The sequence below is a fragment of the Vigna unguiculata genome, chromosome 8, assembly GCF_037176805.1.
Source record: "Vigna unguiculata cultivar grain cowpea cultivar isolate G323 ecotype 2 chromosome 8, ASM3717680v1, whole genome shotgun sequence".
NCBI classification, from domain to species: Eukaryota; Viridiplantae; Streptophyta; class Magnoliopsida; order Fabales; family Fabaceae; genus Vigna; species Vigna unguiculata.
Window position 1 is genome coordinate 30,376,285 of NC_140799.1, and position 26,771 is coordinate 30,403,055.

At 30.9% G+C, this 26,771-nt stretch overlaps 3 protein-coding genes across 3 annotated transcripts; all 3 read left to right on the top strand.

The window, feature by feature from the left end:
- Positions 1-3,425: 3,425 nt before the first annotated feature.
- Positions 3,426-4,394, top strand: LOC146884384 (uncharacterized). The gene has a single exon (XM_085665963.1). It carries the CDS (start codon positions 3,441-3,443, stop codon positions 4,392-4,394), a length of 954 nt encoding a protein of 317 aa, XP_085522089.1. The 5' UTR covers positions 3,426-3,440.
- Positions 4,395-8,212: 3,818 nt separating this feature from the next.
- LOC114193770 (putative clathrin assembly protein At4g40080) lies at positions 8,213-9,731 on the top strand. The gene has a single exon (XM_028083702.2). The coding sequence runs from the start codon at positions 8,321-8,323 to the stop codon at positions 9,362-9,364; it is 1,044 nt and encodes a 347-aa protein (XP_027939503.1). The 5' UTR covers positions 8,213-8,320; the 3' UTR covers positions 9,365-9,731.
- Positions 9,732-24,688: 14,957 nt separating this feature from the next.
- LOC114193861 (purine permease 1-like) lies at positions 24,689-26,502 on the top strand. The gene is made up of 2 exons (XM_028083823.2): positions 24,689-25,489; positions 26,033-26,502. Exons 1-2 carry the CDS (start codon positions 24,806-24,808, stop codon positions 26,381-26,383), a joined length of 1,035 nt encoding a protein of 344 aa, XP_027939624.1. The 5' UTR covers positions 24,689-24,805; the 3' UTR covers positions 26,384-26,502.
- Positions 26,503-26,771: the final 269 nt, after the last annotated feature.

Genomic DNA, 26,771 nt, shown 5'->3' on the forward strand with positions numbered 1-26,771 from the left:
AGTGTCCGATCTAATCATCCATAGGCCAAATGGTCAAATCATTAAGCCTCACACTTCTTAAAACTACGGGATTGGGAGGTTGTGATGTGATAGGCCTAATATCTTATATGATAACCCATAGGCCTAATGGCTCAACCATCAAGCCTCATACTTCTTAAAGCTAAGAATTACGGGCTGTGATGTGATATGCCCAATGTCCAATCTGATCACCCATAGGCCCAATGGTCGATCTGATCACTCATAGGACAAAGGCCATTTCCATGTGGTTACAGGAAAATAGGTCCCAAGGGATTTAAGTCTTGTTTATGACTAATAATAGTAAAGGAAGGAGAGTAAAAGTATATAATAAGGCAGTTTCAAGGGGGAGAAAAGGATAGAAAAAGAGGTGGCTAAAAGGGGGGATGAGACATGAGCAAAGGACAAAAGTACTAAATGTTTTTGGCAAACTAGTCTTAAATACTTGTTGACTAGAACAATTTGTAAGCCTAAATATTGAATACTTTTGGTAGAATAGTCCTAAATACTTGTTGGCTAGAACAATTTGTAAGCTTAAAAACTTCTTTGTTCCATAACATTAAATTATTGGTTAAAATTCTTTTTTGGTCCCAATTTTTGTCAAGTTTTTGTCAAATTAGTCATAATTTTATTTTTGTGCTCAAATAGGTCTCAATTTTTGTTAATTTTGTGCAATTTGGTCTTTTTTTGCTAACACCGTTTAAATCATTAACGATCATGAACAATGACTACCACATGTCACTTCATGGTTTTTTAAAATTTTTTTATTTTTTTTAAATATGCATGTGTTAACCAGCAACGTGTCACATGTTAGAGTCAATGTTTTATATTTAATTTGGTCCCTATATTTGATATATTTATTCAATTTAGTCCAAATTTTGTTTAAAATTGACCAATTATGTCTCTATCGAAGATGAGACCAAATTTAATTTTTATATAAAAGTTATAATGATGTGAATTTTAATATATTATATAAAAATATTTAATAAAAAATGTGAATTTTAATATAAAAATTAAATTTAGTTTCAATTTGGAGAGTGACAAAATTGGTTCATCTTAACAAAAATTGAGATTAAATTGAACAAAAATAATGAATATAGAGAACAAATTAAATATAAAACATTGACTCTAAGACGTGGTATGCTACTAGGTTGACACGTGGACATTTTAAAAAATTTTAAAAAATTTAAAAAAACACAAAGTGACACGTAACGATCACTGCTCATGACTTGTTAATGATTTAAACGGTGTTGACAAAAAATGGTCAAATTGAACAAAATTGATGAAAATTATGACATATTTGAGTACAAAAACAAAATTAGAACTGATTCGTCAAAACTTGACGAAAATTATGACAAAAAAGATATTTTAACCTAAATTATTTTTCAGGCTTCTCAATTTTCCTTTCATTAATACCATACTATTTCCTGGTACTGTATATGAATTCCACCATCTTCTCATTATTTCATGAAAACCATTAGTTGTATTCCAAACATTCAACGCCCTAAATGGTTTCAGACACTATTCTATGATTGAGGGTTGTAATATCAACGAATAGTGTGTCTTACCCAAATGTATATATTGTTTACAATCAGGATATTGTTCAAACCATTCAGATAATACCAAAATTCTATCAATTTTATTCTTAGATGTGTCATTCGGTCCAAGGGCGGAAGTATTAAGGGACAGGGGGAGCCACGGCTCCCCCAACCGTTTTTGTTTTCAGTTTTTTTTCTATATATTTAAAAAATAATATTTAAAAATTATTACTCTATTTATTTTAATTATTTTTATTTTATTATTTTCTATATATTTAAAAAAATATATTTATATATTACTACTTTATTTATATATTATTACTTTATTTATATATTATTACTTTATTTATATATTATTACCTTATTTATATTAATTTAGTTTGAAAAATCTGTTTTAAAATTTAAAAATCACGTTTTGTTCTCTATTATAATTTCTTATACTTTTCTATTTGGTTTCTCTCTTCCGTGCCTCCAACTCTTTCTCCCCTTTTATTTCCATATCAATTTTCACCATCAATTCCTTATTATTTTCAAAATCAAATTGCACTACGACAAAATTGAAGAGTTAAGGAACATTTTGGACCGAACAATTTCTTCTTTTGAGTAAGTTCATCTTTTCCTTTTTATTTTTGAAGCAATATGTTTTCCTCTTGTATATGGATTTTCTACGCTCTAGGCATATATTTATCTGTTAGAGATCATAAAATCATGCTTTAATTATTGATCAAACTCTTCTTTGTGTAGATAGAGCTATTTTAAGCTCTGAAGTTGTGTAAGGGAAGAACAAGATTAGCAATCTACTCTAAGGTAAGGGAAGCTAATCATTTAGAAGTTATTAGTTTTCTTAAAATATTGAGTCTTGCTTTTAAGATTTAATTTTGGGTATTCATAATTTTATCTTTTTGTAAATAAATGAGAGGTGAAAAATTTATATTAGAAAAATTATGATAAAGAGTAAAAGAATTGATTCTTTTTTCAAGAGGAAGACTTGTGATGAAGATGAAAAAAATGCATCTACGTCATCTAAAGACACAGTTACGTCTCAAGACTTCAATTGACACGGTTCGTTTTTTATCGCTTCAAGCTTGTGCTTTTAGAGGTCATGATGAAAGTACTGAATCGAGGAACCAAGGTAATTTTCTTGAGATGATAAAACTCATAGCATCATACAATGATGAAGTTGCAAAAGTTGTGTTGGAAAATGCTCCATTCAATTCCAAATATACTTCACCCAAAATTCAAAAGGAGTTATTGAATATTCTCTCTAGTAAAGTGAAAAATCATATTCGTGAGGAAATTGGGGATTCCAAGTTTTGTATAGTTGTCGATAAAGCTCGTGATGAATAAAAAAAAGAGCAAATGGCTCTTGTTTTGAGATTTGTTGATAAAAATGGTTTTATTCAAGAGCGATTTTTTGATATTGTGCATGTTAAAGACACTACAGCAATAACTTTGAAGAATGAATTGTGTGTTGTACTATCTCGACATAATCTTAATGTTTCTAATATTCGTGGTCAAGGGTATGATGGTGCTAGCAATATGAGAGGAGAATGGAATGGATTACAAGCATTATTTTTGACTGATTGTCCTTATGCATATTATGTTCATTGTTTTGCTCATCGGTTACAACTTGCCTTGGTTGCTGCATCAAGAGAAGTTATTACAATTCACCAATTCTTTTCAAAATTGACTTTCATTGTCAATATTTTTTGCTCTTCTAGTAAACGTCATGATGAGTTACGGGCTGCGAAGTTAGATGAAATTGCATATTTGTTAGAAATTGATGAGCTTGAAAAGGGTAAAGGGGCAAATCAAATTGTTACTTTAAAACGAGCTGGGGATACCCGTTGGAGCTCCCATTTCTCTTCTATTTGTAGATTGATCAATATGTATGATGCAACTTGTTTAGTTCTAGAAAAAATTACTGTTGATGGATCTACTTATTCACAACATGGTGATGCTGATAATGCTTACAAAAGCTTGACCTCATTTGAGTTTATACTGATCTTGTATTTGATGAGAGAAATTATGGGGATAACAGATGTTCTTTGTCAAGCATTACAACAACAATCTCAGGATATAGTTAATGCTATGCATCTAGTTTGTTCTACAAAAGGACTTATTCAAAACTTGAGAGAAAATGGTTGGGATAAGTTATTAAAAAATGTGACTTCTTTTTGTGAAAAACATGATATTGAGGTGCCTAATTTTGGGGCTTCTTATGTAGCAAGGCAAGGACGCTCTCGTCACCAAAAGGATCATATTATAGTGGAGCATTATTTCAAAGTTGAAATATTCTTTGTTACCATTGATAAGCAATTACAAGAGTTAAATAGTAGATTTAATGACCAAGCAATGGAGTTATTAATTCTAAGCTCTGCTTTGGATCCTAAGGATGCTTATAAAGCTTTTAATATTGATAAAATTTGCACTCTTGTGGAAAAATATTATCCCATGGATTTCAATGAGCAAGAGAAGATTAATTTGAATTTTCAACTTCAACATTTCATTATTGATGCTTGTCAAGATTCAAATTTGAAGAATTTATCAACAATGCAAGAGTTATGTACATGTTTGGCAACAACAAAAAAGTCTGAAGTTTACTACTTGATAGATAGATTACTTCGTCTTATCATGACTCTTCCAGTTTCTACAGCTACAACTGAAAGATCTTTTTCTGCAATGAAAATAATCAAGAACAAGTTGAGAAATAAGATGGAGGCTGAATTTTTAGCAAGCACTATGATAATCTATATTGAAAGGGATATTGCAACTAGCTTCAGCTCTGATTCAATTATTAAAGATTTTAAGTCATTGAGCGTAAAGGAGCACTCTAAATAAAGGTAACTTTTGTTTTATATTATTGTTGATGATAAACTTTATGTTACTCTTTCATATATATTATTGTTATATTGTTTAAATTCTATTGTCATGAATGCTTATTTTGAATAAAAAAATGATGTAAAAAAATTATTATTTTTTAATTAAAAAAAATTATTATTTTTTAATTAAAAAAAATTATATATAACAAATATAATTTGACACCCCTACAATTTTTGGTTAAGTTCCGCCACTAATTCGGTCTATACCACGTATACTTTGCTCCTATTACGAGCACATCAAGTAAATCCATTGAGATCCTTCCTCTCATTTAGCTTTCTTACGGTGTTGAAGTCATAATGTTCATACTAATTATTTTCATTGCCTATTCCTCTTTCTCCCCTCATCTCTCTAAACATTTCATTTTTTAAGTAACTATATCTCTCTTCAAACTCCAAAACCCTTTTAACCTTTTATCTTTTTACTTGTTTATATTTATTTCCATTCTAATTTACTTTTGCTTATCTCACCAATACTTTTATTTCTTTCGGTCTAATTCTTTGTAATAATATAGTAATTTATTTTATGTATTGCTATATGTGTCTTAATTTTTTTTATTGAAATATTTTATTCAAACGTTTAGTTCAATGTCATCAATTAAATAATGAGATTTATATGTATAGCTGACTTTAATTGATTCCATTTATTATCAACCATATTAGATCATTATGATGTATATCCTAAGTTCTTGTTCTGATTTGTCAAAAATTACTCGTTAGGAGAATTGAGAAGAATAATTCCTGGTCTTTGCATCGTGAATGCATGACTTCTTCAAGAATCAAGATTAATTTTATCTAAATATTATAATCTTACTGTCAATTTTACTTCCTAACAGATTTTATAATCGGACTGCGAAGCCGACAGCTATTAAAAAAAATAGAATACGCACGTTCGCATTTAATTAGGAAAAAATTGAGAGAGTAAAACAAGAAATTTTGAAAAGTGTTATTCCTTGAGAGAGATCATAACCATCGATATCTTAGCGACAGAAAAAAATTATTAAATGACCGAAAAGGTTCCGGTATTAATTCATGCACCAGCCTTTGAATTAAGGCCCAATATTGTTAGTAAAATTATTCATTATCTATATTTGAATTAAATAAACGAAACTCTGAAAAGTAAAATAATTTACGCTATGAATTTGTCAATTTTCTAAATGGTCAAATTAATTCGATAACATGTTATTCATATAAATAAAATAATATTTTCCTTCCATTGCAAACAATACCTGTCCGTCCCCTGTTGTAATATAGTATTTATCATCCAAAAACTAAAATTTTCTATTGTATAATTCTTTATTAATGTTATGTTTTAAAATAACTAAAGGTTAAAATACTCTTAAAATACTCCGTTGATCTTTGTTTTTGTTGCAAAATTTCAATTTGTTCCTCGTATTTTTATTAGTTTCAATTAGGTCCTCATTTTTGTAAATTGTATAATTTTTTAACTTTTTTTGTTTTTACGTAAAGCAAATAAATATATATATATATATATATATATATGCATTTATATGTATCCTATTTTTCCTTCTAGTAATACTGTTATTCCGATAAATTCATGTTAAAATGTTTCTTTTTAAATATCTATATTGAACTTATTTTATATTTCCTAAAATGCTTAAATACATTTAATTTCTATTTTCGTTGTATTTATTCAATTTGATCCTCATTTTTGTTAAATTTTGGTCAATTTGGTCCTTTTTACTAGGAGTATTTAAATATTTAACATTTTTGAACAATAAATGTCACGTGTCAATTCTGTTTTTTTTTTCTTTTAATTTTTTAATTTTTTTTTATATTTTTTAATTTCAAAAAAATTGTCCACATATCAAGTCACAATTGTGTCATGTGTCAATGTCAGTAACTTGTGTTAGTTTGTGATTATATTATTATTTTTTGTTCAATTTAGTCTTGATATTCATTATTTTTGTTCAATTCAGTTCTTATATTCATTATTTTTGTTCAATTTAGTCTTAGTTTTCTTTAAAATGAAACACTTTTTCTCTCATCCAACTTGAGATCAAATTTAATTTTTTTATAAATATTATGTTTTTTTAAATTGACATTATTATTAATTATTTTTGAAATTCAATTATAAATTATTATATTTAATTATTAATTGAATATAATTCTTAGATTCAATTGTTAAATAGAATATAATTATTTAAAATATAATTAAAAAAACAGAAGCTGGCATGTGACATATACTATTAAAAAACGTTAACTATTTAAACACCACTAGTAAAAATGACTAAATTAACCAAAATTTGAAAAAAATGATGACCTAATTGAACACAACACAAAAGTAAAGACCAAATTAGAAAAAAACAAAAGAAATAGAGACTAAATCTTTCCTATGATTGGACTAGTTTAAAACAAATTAAGTATATTAAAAACAAATATATTTTCATAGACGAAAAAGGTAATTAAATTACATAGTAATTAAAATTTATTATTTAACTATTTACCTTATATACTTTTTAATGTAACTAATATTATGATTGAGTTAAATAGTTTGAACGCTTGTTTTTTTAAGACAAAAGGTTGAAATTATTTAATTATATCAAATTACTAAAACTAATATACAATGAAAAGGTACTTTATATATGTTCAATGAAAGAAGAATATAATATTTTTTTACATACATAGTTTCTTTCAAGTATTTAATATTCTTCTGTATTATACAAAATTAATTTAAATTAAATAAATTCGATATATAAAGCGAATAAATAAAAGCTCAGCGAATAAAATCAATAAATAAAATATCATTAAACGTAATAAATATTATACATAAATAACTCGTACCTTACACATTAACATATATGGTTGGAAAATAAATGCAAGAGAGCTAATTAAAAATGGACAAATAAATGAGTAAGATTTTACTCCAACCATAGTTTTATTTTTTTCTAATTACATCTTTATTTGTTCAAAATATTAAATAATTTACATACTATATCTTAAATAAAGAACATAACGAAACTCATAAATAAGTTTGTAACTATTTTAATATAAATAAAATTATTAATTATATTTTTAATTTACATAAAATTTAACATACACTGTTAGTTTGAAAGAATAATAAATTAATTAAATAATGTGACAGAAAAAAATGAGATAGAAGAGAAATTAATTACTATTTTCTTCACCCTAATTTTAAGATATCGTTTAAAACATTTTTTAATATTTTTATAATACTTTCTCGTTGTTGCAATAATTATTTTTCATTAAAATAGCATAATGATTTTAGTTTATATACCGTAAATGTAATAAATTGTATATTTTAGGAAGATAAGAAAACAAAAATGTTTAATTAGAAAGACTTCATAATCAATATTTTCCCTTTGTATATTCAATATATAAAAGTAAATTTAGAAAACTATACTGTAATCATTGATTAATACATACACGTATTTATTCTCATGTAGAAATAAAAATAATAAAATAGAAATTCTTGTAAGCATTTACTGAAAGGGCTTGGAAAGTTAAATTATAGCTAAGTGATATGTTGACGATCAAATTTTAATAATTTTTTTTATAATTTGAGGTATCATTTACTAATTAATTTAAAAATAAAAAAAATAAGAAATCACTTAAAAAAATAACACATTTAATTATAAAAAAAAGTTGTGACACAATGAAATTTTAAAAAGAATGTTAGCTTTCGAAGACAGAAAGTATATGAATAAAGTTATTGTTAATACTTAGATGGCAGTGTAGCTTTCACTTTCTTGCTGAGTCAAATTAATTTTTATATACTTTTACTTTTCATAAATAAACGAAGAGAAATGTGAGAAATATGCTCTGTGAAAACCAGAAAATTGAGCCATGCATATTTGTGCCAAAAGAAACTACCAAAAACAGAGCATTTGAACACTCTCCAAAGCTATGTCCCTCCGCAAGACACTCACAAATCTCCTACACACTTTCAACGACAAAACCGCAGTGATCGCAGCATCACTCTCACTCAAACGCCGCGTGTCCTCCGTTCGCGTTCATGTCCTTCGCGCCACCACTCACCGCCTCGCCGCTCCTCCGTCCGAGTCCCAAATCGCCGCCGTTCTCTCCGCCGGCCGCAGCTCTTATCTCCTGCCACGCACCTGCATAGAGGCAATCATGGACCGCCTTCACAGAACCCAAAGCGCCACAGTGGCACTGAAATGCCTCTTCACTCTCCACAACATCGTATCGGAGGGACCCTTAACGCTAAAGGACAACCTATCGCACTACCCTTCGCGCGGAGGACACAACGCCCTTAACCTCGCTACCTTCCGCGATGATACGGACGTGCAATCTCTGGAGCTCAGCTCGTGGGTTCGATGGTACGCGAATGTTCTTGAACATGTCTTGACGGTTTCGCGCGTTTTGGGTTATTATCTGACAAACAACGGCGCTGAAAGAAAGTTTTCGGGAGTGTCTAGTGTTGAGTTGCTGTGTGAAATACGAGGTTTAGTCGATTTCGTGGAGCAGGTGAGCCACGCGCCTGAGTCGCTGCACCTTCAGAGGATCGACTTGGTGTATGGCGTTGTGAGATTGGTGTGCGATGATTACGGGCGCGTGCAGCGCGAGATATCACTGCGCGTGGAGGAGAGTGAGAGGAGGGTGGGGGATTTGGGTGTGGACGAGTTGAGAGAGTTGGTACGGTGTTTGAAGAGGTTGGAAGAGTGTAGGGAAAGGTTGGTGGTTTTGTTTGTGAATAGAAAGAAAAACGATTCGTTTTGGGATTTGATTGGTAGGGTTAAGAATGAGGGTGTGGTGGTGATGGAGGAAATGGAGGGGAAGTGGTTGACGGTGGTGGTGAAGGGTCGGAACGATTTGACTGAGTCGACTCGGTTTACCAACCCGTTTCTAGAGCCCGGCGAAATTTTATATTCTGGTCCCACCGGGTGGCGCGTGGCCACATGTCAGCTAACTGTTCCATCGTTGGGATGACAATTTCCAACGGTCTTATTGTCAATAAGGTGCGTCATTTGTCGTTTGTCTTTTTCCCTTTTTCATTGTCTCTCTGTTCATTTTTTTACTTTTGATTTTTTTTTTTGAGGGGATTTTGATTTTTACAATGTATAGTTTTCGACATATCACAGAGATATCTGTAGATAGAAGAAAGATTTTGTATAATTTTGACTTTAAGTCTTGTTGGTTGGAGTTAGTCTGAGTTGTAATCCGTTGGGATGTCATATGTGGACGCTTTATCGGCGGGTCCAACGTTAGGAAAAGAGAAAGAAATTTCGTTACAGTTTCTTCTTTTTTGTAAAGAATATTTTTCATGATTAAACTTGATTGAACAATTGAGGAAGAATTTTTGGTCCATTGCATAATGGTGTCACATGTGTTGCAATGATTAACAGTTTAAATTTACCTAATTATTTGTTAGATATTATTGGCTCTGTACTGGTCCAAGAGGAAAATATTGGTTTAGTTCCGAGAAATTAGGTCTGTGGAGTGTAGTTAGTTACTTATAATATGCTACTTGTGTTGTGTTCTTTTGTTTGCCTTTTATTAAGATTTGCCTCTTGCTACGTGAATATTACTAAGTTTTCATTTTAAAGTTGTGTTCCAGAATATAACTTATTTATACCACAATATTTTTTTTTTTAAATTTACTCATTTCCATCAAATCGAATAGAATTTGTACCCGTTTAATAAATATATAAACTATTTGACCCTTGGGATGAAAAGTAAAAAATATAAGTTTTATAGTTAATACTCCCTTTGTTCTAGAAATTAAGTCCCAAATATTAGTTTATCAACCTAAGACTACATTAATTTTTTCTTTTTGAGTTTATCGTCAATCAATACTCTATGCATTCATACAAGAGTTTTTCAAACTCTGGTGTCATTGATTAGTTCCAAAACCTACTTGCTTTCTGATGAAGTTAGCACCATATATGTCGCTTCCACTTTTTATACTCTTTGGATGAGTAAAGAAGTTCAACGGTTGTGCTGCCTGTTCGTTGGAAGTATTACAAGATTAATGAGAATTGTGCATATCTCTATGAATAAATGAGTGTGGGATAAGGGTATAATACAAAATCACTCTTTTTTTTTTTTTTTTATGAAATCTAGTAAATTGATCATTTTTAAATATCTCTGCAATAACCTTTAAACAACGTGTAGTTTGGAAGAGATGGAGCATTATGATATGTAGAAATAGATGAATTGAAGATATAACAAGTGTTATTTAAGTGTTTGAACTAATGGATGTTCATACATCATTGTTTGTGATGTTCTATTACAATAGGTATCGATTGAAGGAGTAAGCAAAAACATATAATAATCACATCATCAACTATGGAATATTCATCAACCTATGATATTTAAAATAGGGTTAAATAATGAAAACTCCTAACTTTAGATTAAGCAAATATAATGATATTTTAAGTGATGATGTTTTGATTCATAACACTTGATATAAATTCGATTAATATTATTCTGATTAAGATTGAGCTAAAATAATGAAATTAAACAATTGACACTTTAACCAACATTGAACTAAAAACATTTCAATGAAATTGAGTTCACGGTGTTAATATTAAGACTAAACCGACGATGTCTCGGTTCGTTAAAACGAAACAAGTAAAATTAGATGTGAAATTTTCAAGATTTTTGAGTTTGTTTATTTTTACATAAAGTATATATTCAAAAAACATTTCTTTAAGATTTTAACAAAAAATAGTTATTAATATAAATATATGCACTAATATCACTATAAGATAAGTTGATGACAAAATAAAGAAAAAAGTTTGTTTCAGAAAGCTTTTTCCAAAATGCCTTTCATGTGTTTTGGAAATCTCATTCTAGAAAACTCATTTTTGAAAGTTATTACACACGTTCTAAAAAAATTGTTTCGCACATCCTGTTCTAGAAGTTCTATACTACAAAGCTTATTCCAAAATACATTTCATACGTTCCAATAAAATCTCTCTTGTATCATCTCTCTTATTTCAGAAAGGTTATTCTAAAATCTTATACCGGAAATATCGTGAAATTTGTTCCATAAATTTCTAAGCTATCAAGAAATCACTTTTACAAAGGATAAAATATCATTTTAAAAACTACGCATTGCATGAAGAAATTGTTATGTGTAAAAAGCAAAAAGTTTTTACTTTTTTCATTCAAATACTTTTAAAATTTTGAAAAATAATTTGCCCACAGCTCGCCTTTGAATCTCGTCGTTAGTTTTGGAAGAAGCAATCTGAGGTAAGGCATAGCAAAGAATGGAGTTTTTCACTTAACTTATTCTACAGGAATATGTGGATTCATGATGTAAAAGGGAAACAACAGAGTGCAGGTAGAGGAGAAAGAAGAATATAGCAGAGAAGAGAGAATTTGTATTACTGAAGAGAGTTAGAGTAATACAAAAGGGAGAGGTTACCAACGTTATCATATTCATTTTTGTTTTTAGGAAAATAAAATAATATTTTGAAAGACATTTTTTAAATAACCGCATAATGATTATTTTTTAATAATAAAAAGTTACACTCACATAATCATGATAAACATAAATATAATTTCGAGATAAAATAATAATATAATAAGTGTATCAAAATACTGAGTAGTTATGGTTTTCATCCTCTTAACATTATGTTTACCATACAACATCTTATAGATCATCAATTCTTAATTGGCCTTAATGAATTTGACTTTAAAGATTAATTAAAAATTGAGTAACAGATTATCAAACTAAATCAGTTCACATCTCTCTGTTATAAAATTGTAGTTTTGGTTGAAAATATAGCCTCAACAACCAATTTTTATTAATGAGAGCATTCACCATGATGACAATTTTCTCATAAGAAAAAGATCAACGACAATTTCGCTTAAAAGCATTTTATAATTCTTTTATAAATTTTAAGGGCATCAAGAAACATTAGATAGATTAAAAGAGGCAATAGGTTGACATGTAAAAAAGGCGAAGAAGAGTGATTGCTAAGGCTAGTAAACTCGAAAAGAGAATATTGTGGAAATCGTCGAAAGATGTTCAATCAAAGCGGAAGATATCCAAGCTAGTTCAATCAAAGTGGAGAAAAACATAGAAAAGAAGGAGATCGAGATCCGAACCAATGTCTTTTCTCTTTTATTGTATTGTGCCAAATAGTTGTTAGAATAGGAGAACAAATATAAATAGATATAGACCAAAAGTAAAATAGGGGTGACAAATTGTGGACACAAATTCAAACACACTGACAAATGTCGTGAACAAGAAAATGGCAAGTTCAACGTTAGTTATGACAATTTGGGTCATCACTTTTGTAGATTTGTCTACCAATTTTTGTTTTATCCTTGATAATCTATTATTTCTGTAATTTACGTTTCTACCAACCTTGCACCATCACTCCCTTCATCTATATTTCTCCATTTCACTTTCTTTTTTAATCCTCTATCACTCCACTTTTGAAAAACTAAAACACCATAAACCAAAGAAATATGATTTCTAAGAAGACGTGTATGATTTGTTGATTAGAGTCAACATATCACAGTGACTTGATGAATTAAAGGTTTTCATGGCCTTGGTACACAATATAAGTGAGTTATCCATAAGATTTGCTCTTGCATGGATGCATGAAACACTTAAGCAATTAAAATCAAATTAAAAAATGTCAACTTTGCTATCCCATTGTAAATGAACCTATGTCAAGTAGTTTGAATTCATTGTAAATACTTTGACAAGTATCGAATGTCAATCATTGAGAAACAAATTGGCACGCCTTGTGAGACACCACTTGTGTGGGAAAGACCATACAAAAAAGGGTTAGTTTTGAGAAAACAAGTGGTAATGAGTGTATGGGATTAATATAGGCACTAGTGCAAAATAAGTTTTTTATACCTACATTTTGTAAATAATGTGAGATCTTTTATGCTAATTCTACTTTCAACTGATATAGAATATAATACAGTGGAATTTTTGTAATATTGAAAAAGACTTTTTATACCGATTATAGCTAGAATTGGTATAAATTTCGTGTGTGTCTATATATATATATATATATATATATATAATTTTAATTTTAAAAGAGATATTATACTTGTTGGACCTTGTAACTGGTATAAATGTTTCCCATTTCTTTTGTTCATTCCCTAACACGGTTCTTTCGTCTCCAACACAGTTCTTCATTGCTTCGTCGCTCGCACTTCCCTAGTCTGCGAAGTCGTCGTTCCAAACCGTCATCGTCACCGTGCGAAGTCGCTTACGAAGTCGTTGTCACCGAGCGAAGTCGCTACAAAGTCGTTGTCACCGTCGCGTGTTGTTTCTTGCTCTTCATCTGTTAGCATCACTGTCGCATTGTGTTATCGTCATTGTTGAAATCACTTGGTCTCGTAGTCTCTGTCGCCCTCACCGTCCATCTCTTATATGCTTTCTGGATTTGAAAAGGTCAACATTTGAACCCTAACCAAACATTACTATTGTTTTCTTGAATGAATGAAATTGGTAGATTTGGTTCCTTTGCAGGAGTTAAGTGTGATTGATGTTGGAGTGAAAAAGACCTAGGATTGTCTCACTGTTAGTTTTTGGTTCTCCTTATTCCTATTATAAATTGCTTAATTGTTCAGTTTCTCCTAAAATTTGTTGTAAAATTTCACAATTCTCGTGCAAGTAAATTGTCATGTTAAAGATATATCTTGATTCAGGTTCAATAGTTAAAGCAAGTGAAAATGTCTTATTATTCTCCTTTTCAATTACAAATTTCAAGTATCCATAGGGATTAGGTGATCCCAATCAGTAATTGGTGATCATCACAAGGTATGTAATATGTAGCTAAAGTATGTTGATGTTTTATTTTGAACTGAAACCTTGTTTGTTCTACAGGTTAGTGAGATCCTCTAGCTGTAAAAATTGATCATCTCAAGGTATGTTTTTGTCTACTATTTTCCTCATTTTTTCTGTTAAACTCATACATTTATATCAAATTGGAAGTTGACAAATGCATAGTCTCTGTGTGGAAACTCTGTAATGAATTGGCTCTACATTGCTAGCAAACTAACCTAATATTCTCCCTAGGTTTAGTTGTTTCATTCTTCTATTGTCCAAAAGCCCTTCTGTTTTTATGTTTCAATTTACTTCCTCTATGTCTGTGTTGTGTATGCAACACATTTCATCTATGGAGTGGACCACAAAAAAAATGGTGGTAGGTACCACAGATATGGAAAAGTATCTTTTCCAATCTGCTATCGTTTCCAATCCCTAGAAGATATGAACAGACCATGCGTATGCACCATAATCGTAGTTATCAGCATTGTCCAAACAAGTAGACCTTGCTTCCCTGTTTTCAGCCCATACCAATCTCGTTTTGTCCCTTACAATGCTACTTCCTCCATAGTATATAGGCTTTTTGTAGCACAGTGTTCTCAAACCACAACCTTCTGTTTTTGCATTGTTCTTCCAAACGCTTTGTTGCCTTTGCAACCTTAACAAGTACCAACATGCCCCTGCTGCCTATACACAAAACTCGAACTAGTTAAGAACAATGCTTTTTTTGTAATATATTCTTTTTCTTTTGAAGAACTTTGAAACGTTGATTCTATATCCATCTTAAAAATAATGGTTATCTACTTGTTGGCCTCTGTGAGGACCATAATCTAAGCATGATTAGGTGTTGAAAATTTAAGATATGATTAATCAACTTTTACTATCGGCCAGTGTGTTTATCATGAAACATAGTTATTTCACTATTAACCCTTTTCAAGTTCAGTAAATGCAGTGATTAACTTTTAATTCATAAAAAAAGAATGTGTTGTTTTAAGTCAAGTTTCATGTATTGAAAAAGTTGTAGTACTTCGTCAATTCAATCACCTCTATATCCACAACTTTTCGGTGAATATCTTCGCGTTTATTTGTTGTAATTTAGTGAATAGTAAACTCCTTAAGTATTGTGGAAGATTTTTTTCAAAAAACTGTTATACTGATAAAATGTTTCATTTTAAGCTTATTTTTCCAAAACTTGAAAATACCTTTTGTTATAATATTAACGTGTGTGATTGTAGTGTATGAAACTGCTAATTAAAACTTTCATCTCTTGAATCATGTTTAATTCTCATTTCTTTCTCTGTTTTGTTCTGAGGAAAGCTCTATTTTGTTTTTGAGGGAAAAGATTTTAATTTTAGACAATGCATATTATTCTGTTATGAGTGCTTCAAATAGGTAGAGTTTGGATCTGCATTGAAAATGGAAGTTCCATTACATTGATTCCTTCTTGTTTTCCGTATATGAAACTTACCAGAACTTAGGTTGTTCTTTCTTTATTCCTTTGTTTTTTAATTTGGTGGGACAGTATGATGGTGAAGGTGGGATCTCTCTTTTTTCGATATGTCTAAACTCATCTTAGTTAATTTTTCATCAATTAGGCCGTTTATGTCAGTTCCAAGATTTAACCTTTCACCACGTTGTCAAATAAACTTTTCATTGCAATATTATCTATTTCTTATTAGTTAATATTTGTAAGTAACTAAAAAAGTATACGAGTGTAATTTATTAAATGAAAGATACAAGTATAGAATTTTGTAATTTAAACCACTATTTTAAACAGTGTTAAAATAAAATAAAAAATTATGAATGAAACTATTCAGAAATTAGAGTTACTATTCTATTTTTAACCCTCTCCGATATATATATATATATATATATATATATATATATATATATATATATATATATATATATATATATATATATATATATATATATATATATATATATATATATCTTTTTTTAGTATATTTGTAACTCAAATCATTTTTCCATTTTATTTATTTACTTGATTTTATTTTAACTTAATTTTTCTTATTTTATCATTTGATTGCAAGAAAACTAATTCAGCTTGTGAATTTTGTCCTTCCTTATCTCATATGTCACTTCTCTTTCACCACTTTCTTTTCTTCTGTTCATATAACCCTCTATAGCATCTTTATTTTTAAGATCGAGGTTAATTTTTATCTACTATAAAATTAAAACATCATCCATAAATTAATTTCAGTTGCATAAATTAGTATCTCCAAATTCTTGCAACTTAATTAAATTTTAGTTGTGGAATTATGATGTCTGCTATCAATAAAAACTGTTGTTGAACTGATTCAGAGATTCTTTTGTTCTTTTAACTATTTATAGAAGATGATGTTAGGTATTCTATGAGTTTTCATATGAATCTTATATGTTTAGTCATTCGATTTTGAGTTGTATTATATTTCATATAAACATTAGATTGTATTTCATGTAAATATTTGATTGAATGAAATTTGTTGTCTAGATGTTTTAGGTGATTTTATATACAGGTTTTGTATGTGGTATGAATAGGGATGTCAACGGGGCGGGTATGGTACGGGTAGTAGCTCCTCCGTACCCTACCCACTAAATAAATATTCGCCCCGTACCCATACCCATATCTGTCGGGTATCTGTTATGCGGGTACCCGTTTATTTTGTTCATATCCGCGGGTATCTACGGGTATCCACGAATATTTACAAAATTATTTAAAATACATATATTTAATTATAAATTCAAATAAAATAAAATAAAATACATCATTGTCATAAATTTTAAATAAAGTTCAAATAAACTCAAGTTCATACAAGTCCAAATAATTATAAAAGTAAATATAAAATGATGTTCAACACAATGAAAATTTTTTAATTAGTGCTTTGATCAACAAGCCCACTTTCTCCGATTGATTCTTGAAAGAAGAATAAACAAATAATAAACCTCAACTGCCACGTGTCAAGTATTCTTATTTTGATTCCATAATTTGATTACAAGCATACCATAAAATGTCATTGTCTATATAGGGTTTGATGTATATGCCCAATTTCAAAGAAAAGAAAGAGAAGAATGTCAAGGGGTATATCTAGAAGAAAACAATGTACCAATGCTTGAAGCTGGAAGGATGAAGATGGAAGACAAGACAAGATGTGCAGCTTAGAAAAAATTAGGTCATAATGTTTTTTACTAATATATATATATATATATATATATATATATATATATATATATATATATATATATATATATATATATATATATATAAGGTATTTTTATGAATTAAACTTTAGCGGGTACGGGTATCCACGGGTATGGATACTATGATACTCGTACTCGCCCCGTTAACATGCGGGTATAAAAAATATCCGTACCTGCAAGTAGCGGGTATCCATTTTTAATATTTGTTTCCTATTCGTTACGGGTTTTATCCGCGGATACCCACGGGTACAAATTTTTTTGACATCCCTAGGTATGAAGAATAAAAAAATTGTTCAAAAAAAATATCACTTTTTAGACCGGCTATGGTCACAATGGGTATAAAAGGCGGATTTTTTTATATTTCGATTGGAATTATGTAAGATCCGCAGAATTTAATTAATTAAATAATTAATTAATTATTGAATGCGGTAATTAGTGTATTTATGACATTAAATTTTGATGGATATGACATGGAAAAGTACTAGCTCAAGTGGTTGAGAGTACTTGGGTTCGAGTCCTATGTATGTCAATTGTGTGTTATTTAATTATTATTGTTTTAATAATATGATGGAGCGTATTTCGTATGTTACCATACTTGAATTGTGTGAGTTAGCAAGAAACATGGGTTCGCTTGATGGTTTAGCATTAAATTGGCTTTGGTGTGGTCATGAGTTCAAACCTTGGTGGTGAAAAATTAATTCTTCTTTTTGCTAAAAATTGGTATGGCATGAATATGAAAAGGGGGAGAGAAATGGGGCAGCTAGGAAGGTTGAACGCTAATACTAAAGGCCTTAAATAACAATAAAACTCACCATTAAAACTTAATTTTCGTTTTAGGCGTTAAACCTTTAAGGCATAGTGAAGGGAGGGTGTTAGGCTGCCTAGTGATCAAGGAGAGATTTCCAACGTTCTGCATTTGTCTAAGCAAGGGAAAATTCCAGGTTAGGGGAGCTGAACCCGTAATATTATATTCTGATCTGATTGTATGAAATTGATGACTTTCTGCCATGGATTTTCGGGTTAGTCATGTGATGAATTGGGGGTTTGGGTTTATATCATTATTGATTCTCCCTAAATCTAGAAAAGAATGAACTTCCAAGTTTTTGTTGAAAAGAAATCACTTAATCCTTATTTTTGTGTAATTTTCAGGTAAATTATGATTGAAGGAGGAAAGAACAAAAGAAGAGTGAAAGGAGAAATGAAGAAACAGGAAAGAAACTTTGCAGGGTCGCTCAAAACCAAAGCATGCTCGCCTAAGCTAAAGCCATTGCCGCTATTCTCGCCTAAGCGACGCAGGACCTCGCTTAAGCAAGCGCTCGTGTAGTGGAGACCCTCCCTTGCCGCCATTCTCGCCTAAGCGAGATCAGATGCTGCCAATCTCGCCTAAGCGAGATCCTTTCTTCAGCTCGAAGTATTCTTGCTCGCCTAAGCGAGATCTTGGCTTCAGCACGTCTCGCCCAAGCGAGAGGCTTTCTTTAGCATGAAGAATGATGTCTCGCTCAAGCGAGACTCAGGTGGCTTGAGCGAGACCTTCGTGGAGTATATATACTCCATGAATCAGAAGTGAAAAGGAGCTAGAGATTTTGGAAGAGGAGTGCATCCGTGCTGCAGAGCTACTACCAGGAGCATAACACAGATCATATTTCTTCTTCTTCTTCTTTAGTTCTTAGGATTTGATAGCTACTATGAGTGGCTAATCTTCTCCTTTGGGATTGAATGTAATCTACTCGAACTTGGATGTAATCCGGTGATATCTATATATAGCATTTTTGTTTTACTCAATATTGGTATTATTGTTCTGCTCTTAATACTTACTTCTATCTGATCAATAGATGTTTTGATTTTGATTTTTAGATCTGACTGGAAAGTATTTCTGAAAATCTGATTTGAACAATGATACTTGATATAATGTGATGCTAGGAATAGATCTCAATATATCAATTGCTTTTAATACTCGATCTTAATGCTGGATAGTTTGTTGAATATATGAGGAATCAATATTCAGGAAACTAATCTTATGAATTTTATACGCGAGGGATCGGTATAAATGATTTTTGAGTGTGCATTAATATTGGTATTTTCAGATGTTATGTATTATATTCATCCAGATTACAAATAAGGGAGATAGATGAAATTCAATCCCAGTTTCTTTTATTGGATTTTTATCTAATTTTCTACTTTTACTGTATTTGTTTATGCAAATTAGTTTAAACATCAATGATCTATCAAATTAAAATTTCTGTATATATATGCTGATCGAGATAATTAATTATTTTAACTGAATCCGTTCCTCGTGGGTTCAACACTCTTACTTCAAATCATTATACTACAGTTGACTTTTGGTACGCTTGCTAAGAGACCAACAATGAAATGGTATGAAATTGGAGTATGTTTTGGGTGCGATTGTTGCTGTTGCGTGCGTGAAACAGTGTCAGAATCTGCATGTCTCGCTCAGGCGAGCCAGGCTCGCCTATGTGAAATATGCAAGGACTCATAAACCTCTTTCTACTCGACCATTTCGCTCAGGCGAGGTGATTTGGTCTCGGGCGACAGACCATCTCGCTTAGGCGAGTGTGACTCGCCCAAGCGAGAATCCGTGTGTGTCTCGAGTGTGTTGTTTGGGCGAAAGTGCGTCTCGCTCAGGCGAGAGTCTCTTGCCTAAGTGAGATTTCTAAGAACATTCTGATGGTGGTTTAACTTGCAGCCCAAGCGAGAGATGAGGTTCTTGGGCGAAACGTGATCTCGCCCAGGCGAGTGTAACCTAGCCTAGCCTAAGCGAGATGAACTGGAATGCTTAGGCGAGTGATGAAGGTTTAAGTCCAGGGATGAATGGAGGATAGGTTTATTAGCAACAAATGTTTCAATATTGGGTTGATTGAAGTTTGAATGGTGATGCATGATCTATAAGGCTTCTAAGATATCTCGATGGTGAGTTTGCTGGTGTTCCATGGGTTGTGGCCCGGAACATTTCCTTGAGTTATGACTCAGGATAGGGGTTAAGCATGTGGCATTCTATGGGTTGTGGCCCGGAATGACTTCCCTTGAGTTGTGGCTCGAGATAGCGGATGAACACAAGGAACCTTTGAGTTGTGGCTCGGGTTGGTGAGTGTTGCCGGTGTGAGTATGCTGGTTGTGGCCAGTACAGATGGGTCCAGAGGGATTGCCCTCCTCAGTGATTCGCTAACGAGTTTGGTAGTCCTGGGACGTTACGGACTATGTTCGTAATTGGGAACTCCACCTGGCATTACGGTGTGTGATCCGTAGCATGGTTTCCGCACGTGCTCTATCAGTTATGGCCGATAGGTGTGGTAGCAAGGCACCTTGAGATACTTAATAGCAGATGTAGAACACTACTAACATGGTTGTGGCCATGTGGAAGGACTGGAACGAGTTTCCCGGATGTACTTCTTTAATATACATGGTGGTGGCCATGTGGAGGGAAGGTAACGAGTCTTTCACGAGGTGCATCGGTGTACATGGTAGTGGCCATGTGATGGAAATGGAGTAAGTTCTGTGGGAAATGAAAGGATATTATATATGGTTGTGGCCATGCGGTATAAGGGAAGAGTTTGTCTTATTATTGTATTATTTTTATCGATTATACATGTATATGTATGTTTGGTATATTTTTGTGTGTTTCATCTTTTAGCTCACCCTATCTGCTTGTGTTTGGCGATGATCGTGTATGCGGTACACGTGAGCAGGTGATGATGCAGGTGGAGCTGGTGAGGCTTAGCTGCGGAGAGGGGATGATCATGGGATCTTTTTCTTTATGTTTTCTTTATTTTATTTGAAATGGGTTATAAAGGCTTATAGAATATTTTGATTATACTGGCAATTTTGTATTTATGGACTTATTAATGAATTAATAAAGTTTTAAATTTCCCGTGTTTTTGGGAAATGAGGTATTATTAAATATAATGTAATTAATTACTTTATTTTATTTTATTAAATTCGTAATATCCTGACGGGATGTTACAAATTATAACTAGTGTAGTAAGTCATTTTTTTCTTACACAACTTTCCCTTTCCAAGTGCATCATCTATACTGGTTTTAGAAATGGTATAGAAGCATGTTTTTTTATACCTGTCTTGGAACCGACATAGAAAGTTGAAACTTTCTATACTGTATGCAACAATACCAATTTCAGAACCGATATAAAAAACCTTTTTTAATCGGTATAAAAAAACTTATTTTCCACTAGTGAGGTACTGATATTGCTCCAGTTAGGTTTGAGAAACAAACCATAGCAACAACATCGTTTAATCATACAAAATTTTTATTATTACATGAGGTAAGTTGTGAATGTGTTTGGTTAAGAAACTTGTGGCTATCTATGACAAAGATGGAACCAACAACCATATATGAAGACTATAATGTATTGTTCACTTGAAAGAAAGATATAGATATCTAAAAGATTCATTCATGTGAAAATGTTTTAGGTCTATTTATAAAGTCTTTATCAAAAATAACTTTTGAGCAAATGATTCACAACTTTGGAGTTTGTCATCTTAATGATGTAAGTTTACATGATGGGGAGAAATAAAATATGTGATGAACAATATTGTATTAAAGAATACATAATGGTGTACTCTTTTTCCTTCATTAGTTTTTTATCCCAAAGGGTTTTTCCATGTAAGGTTTTAACGAGACACATTCTCTTATCAATGGATACCCAAGGGGAATGTTATGAATTAATGGTCGTCCATTGATTTGATACAATTACTCATATGATTGATACTCATATGATTCATTACTCTTTATGTAAATACGTGTATTAACTATTTGATTTGTATCCTTTATGGGTTACATATTGTATCTATTCCCATTAGTAATAATACACACAGAAAGAAAAATTGCTCCTTATTCTTCCATTCTCTATTCTTCCTTCTATTATTCTCTCTATTATTAGCTTTATTTTATACCACCATTTAATTTTAGTATCAATTTACTTCAGTTCAATTACTTTTTAAAGACTAAACAACTTATTTTTAATTTTCAACTTCATATAAAAATTAACTTTTGTCTAAAAAAACCTTAAATAAAAAGAAGGGTTAAATATGTTTTTGGTCCCTTAACTTTAAGTAAAATTTGGAATTAGTCCCTCTTCGAAACTTTGAACAAATTTAGTCCTTCATCTTTAGAAATCGTGGATTTAGTCCTTTTAACCAAATTTTGTTAAATTTATTTGATGTTTCAAACACATTTCAGGATTGTATTTGAATTGTTTATACTGTTTGACACATTTTTGCTTCAATGTTAAGTCAAATACTATTATCAAACACATTTGAAATGTCAAATAAACTAAAAAAAATTGATTAAAAGAACTAAATCCACGTATTTCAAAAGATGAAGGACTAAATTGGTCCAAAGTTTCGAAGAGGGACTAATTTCCAATTTCACTTAAAGTAAAAGGACCAAAAACATATTTAACCCTAAAAAGAATGTTGCCAATCAAACTCTTGAGATTAAAAGGCTGAAAAAAATATTTCCATATCGAAATAAAATGTCAATCATTACACATTTAAAGGAGTTTCCAAATAACAATTTCCAAACAAATATTAAAAAATAAAATTTATCTAAGTAGAGATGATAACGAGACGGGGCAAAGACATGTTTTGTTTTCTCATACTCATCCTCATCCTCATAGAAAAAATTCATTCACATCCTCATATCCAAACCCAACAACCCAACATGTATCAAACTTTTTACCCATCCTTATCCCACCGGGTAATGGTTATATACTCGTACCTACACCCGTACATGTTTTCTTACTGTTTCAATATTAATTAATTAATTCTTATAAAATAATAAAAAATTACGGCCAATGAAATATAATATTATCAAATATTCAATATTAAGTGAAATGTTGTTTCTTCGATATCAAATATTTAGAAAGAATTTATAATTGTATACATTTGAAATTAGAATACCAAATAAAATTTCATGAGAATCAAAATATTTATTAAATTTACAAACATTAATGAAACATGGTTCATAAAATTTAAACATATTTAAAGAAATATATAAAAGGAAAACAAATATTCAAATTAAAATATATTTTAAATGTCCATTTACTTCAATTTTTTAAATTCTAAGGAATATCTTTTTTATATATTAATAAAAGTTATAATACACCACCTGATCAAAATCACACAAAGAACAAAGATTAAACTATTAATAATAAAAAATTAACATAGATCTTATATCTTTTAAACTTCAATATATGTTGGATGGTAATAAAAAAAAATCATGACAATTATTATATTTTTATATTATAGTAAATAAATTTTATTTATACAATTATAGTGACAAAATTAAAGTGTGATAATGAATTAGAAAATAAAAAATAATTACATAAAATATATCAAAATAATATTCTAGATGATAAAAAGAAATAACAAATAAAAATATTAAAAAATTATCAAATGTGTGTCTTAGAAAAAATTTGAGAGACTATTGAATGAAATCACACAAAGAAAACAAATGTATAATTAAGAATATGATAAGATGAAAAATACTTCGGAGATCTAAGAAAACTTTTCAAATATCAACATAGTCAATGGTTGAAAAATAATGAAAATTGTTTTAACGACACAAATGAGTTCTTCAAATTAAACAAAAGTTAATAATAATAGGGTAAAGAAGATAAATTTTGTATATTACCTAGTAAATGAAAAGTTAATGTTATTGAACACTTAAATTGAGAGTATTGTTAAACATTCTTGTGTAAAAGAAAAATGTATAATAAATAAAAATATTAAAAAATAATAGAAATATTCAAATGTGAGAGATACAAAATATTTAATTGACATACATCAGTTAAACATAATTGCATAAAAGTTATGATAAGATGAAAATATATTGGAGATGTGAATAAATTTCATAACAAACCAAACAAGTAGAAGAAATAAAAAATAAGAAGGATGTACTAATATATGTATGGTTGCTTAATTGACTATGAATATTTTAATAATTTAAACATAAAAGGGGTACGGTGAGAACAAGTATTATGACATGTATAAGGACGAGAACATGATGAATATGTACATTCTCGTACCCATCCCATACCAAATTGAAAAAGTCGGAATTCTCCATACCCATATTCATATTCAATTAATGTGAGAATTTCGAGTCAAAACATGAATAAATTTAGACAATACCTATGGGAATAAATTTATTTTTCTTCCCTCTTCATAAGCTAAAATTAATTTATATAAATTTAAAAATAATAACTGAAAAAAATACATTATAGCAATTTATAAATAAACTCCCCTTGTCTTAGATACTGGTCAAGCTATCACTGTCCGAAAACATATCCATTATTGTTACAGAAATATCATACCAAACAGAAAGAAAGGAACTAATGTATATGTTAGAATAAGAAGAAAAAGAAGAAGAAGAAGAAAAAGCAAAAAAAAGCATGAAGAGAGTGCTCCTACTGTTAAACTCAGTTCTTCTAGCCCTAGGCACTTCCGGTGGCCCCCTCGTGATGCGTCTCTACTTCATCCATGGCGGCAACCGAATCTGGCTCTCTAGCTTCCTCGAAACCGCCGCTTTTCCTCTCATTCTCATTCCCTTAACCATCTCTCACCTTCATTCTTCTTCTCATCATTCACCAAAACCTAACCTCGTCTCCATGAAACTCCCTCTCTTTCTCGCCTCCGCCGTCATCGGAATCCTCACCGGCCTCGACGACTACCTCTACGCCTGCGGCATAGCGCGCCTACCCGTCTCCACTTCCTCCCTCATCCAAGCCTCGCATCTCGCCTTCACCGCCGTCTTCGCCTTCCTCCTCGTTAGGCACAGGTTCACGGTGTACTCCGTCAACGCCGTTATGCTTCTCACCGTCGCGGCGGTGGTGCTGGCGCTGCGTTCCGGTGGAGACCGTCCGAGCGGCGAGTCCACGCGGCAGTACGTGATCGGTTTCCTTATGATTCTGGCTGCTGCGGCGCTGTACGGATTGGTCCTGCCGTTGATGGAGTTGGTGTACAAACGGAGCAAGCAGCGCGTTACTTACTCTCTGGTGATGGAGATTCAGCTTGTGATGTGCTTCTTTGCTACCTTGTTCTGCACCCTTGGCATGCTCATCAATAATGACTTCAAGGTTTGGATAAGCTTTTTCTCTCTTTTTGCTTGGAAAAAATATCCATCACTCAACTCTCCCACTATTTTCTTTGACACTTTAATTTTATGTATTCTTTCTATATAACATGTGATTATTGGATAAGAGTATACAAAAAGCTTGATTTTTGTTCCTATGTAAATCTTTTATACTATATTGCATATAAGAAAGAAAATTTGCCCAATCTCGTTAAAAGCTTTTACAATAATTGTGCATGTCATTAAACTAAAAAACAATATAATATATAAAGCTTTAAGATATTTATTATAAAAATTATTAAATATCAGTGCAATTACAGTATAAATAAACATACTCACTGTTTACTCAAATATTTGTGTATTGTAACTTTACATTTCAGTTAAATTCTTTTCATGTGTCTTTTAATTAATTAAAACTTATTAAAACTCATGAAACCAATTGAATTTCACTTTCTTTTTAAGAAATCTTACATTTAAATTGTGAATATTAGTGGTATTATAATAATGTTCATTAGTTGAAAAATGAAGTGTGTGGTTATTTTTTCAGGTGATTTCGCGAGAAGCAAAAGACTATGAACTTGGGGAAAGCAAGTACTATGTTGTGCTGGTGGGGAGTGCAATAATGTGGCAGTTCTTCTTCTTGGGAGCAATAGGGGTTATCTTCTGCTCCTCGTCTTTGTTTTCAGGAATTATAATTGCTGCTTTTCTTCCGGTGACTGAAGTTTTGGGTGTTATTGTATACAAAGAAAAATTTGAGGCGGAGAAAGGGGTTGCTTTGGTGCTGTCTCTTTGGGGGTTTGTGTCATATTTCTATGGTGAAATTAAAGAAGAGAGGGAAAAGAACAAGAATGGTTGCCCAGAAACAGAACTACCTCAAAGTCTTCCTCCCAATGCATGATTAGAAGTAAAGTTGTTGTCTTCAGTTGATTTCACTGTTTTGGTTTGTGTTCAATTGTCAATATTGAAGGCTAGCTTAAATGGGTGTAGAAAAAAAATAAAAATACAATGATTTGACAATCTCTTTTCGGTATACATTGAATTGATAATTCGTTTATAAATAATAACATTTGAAATGAATAAGTGATTATCGATTGGTTATATGAATATTAGTTATAAATATGTAATTTGTACAACAGAAATATTTAGTAACAAATATTTTTAGCATAGAAAAGGTTCGGAAAAAAATTTAGATAGACTAATATAAACAACCATATGTAAATATACAATCATATTTAGAGTTTCTTTTAATTAATATCTATCTTATTAAATACTTTACATTTTGTAAG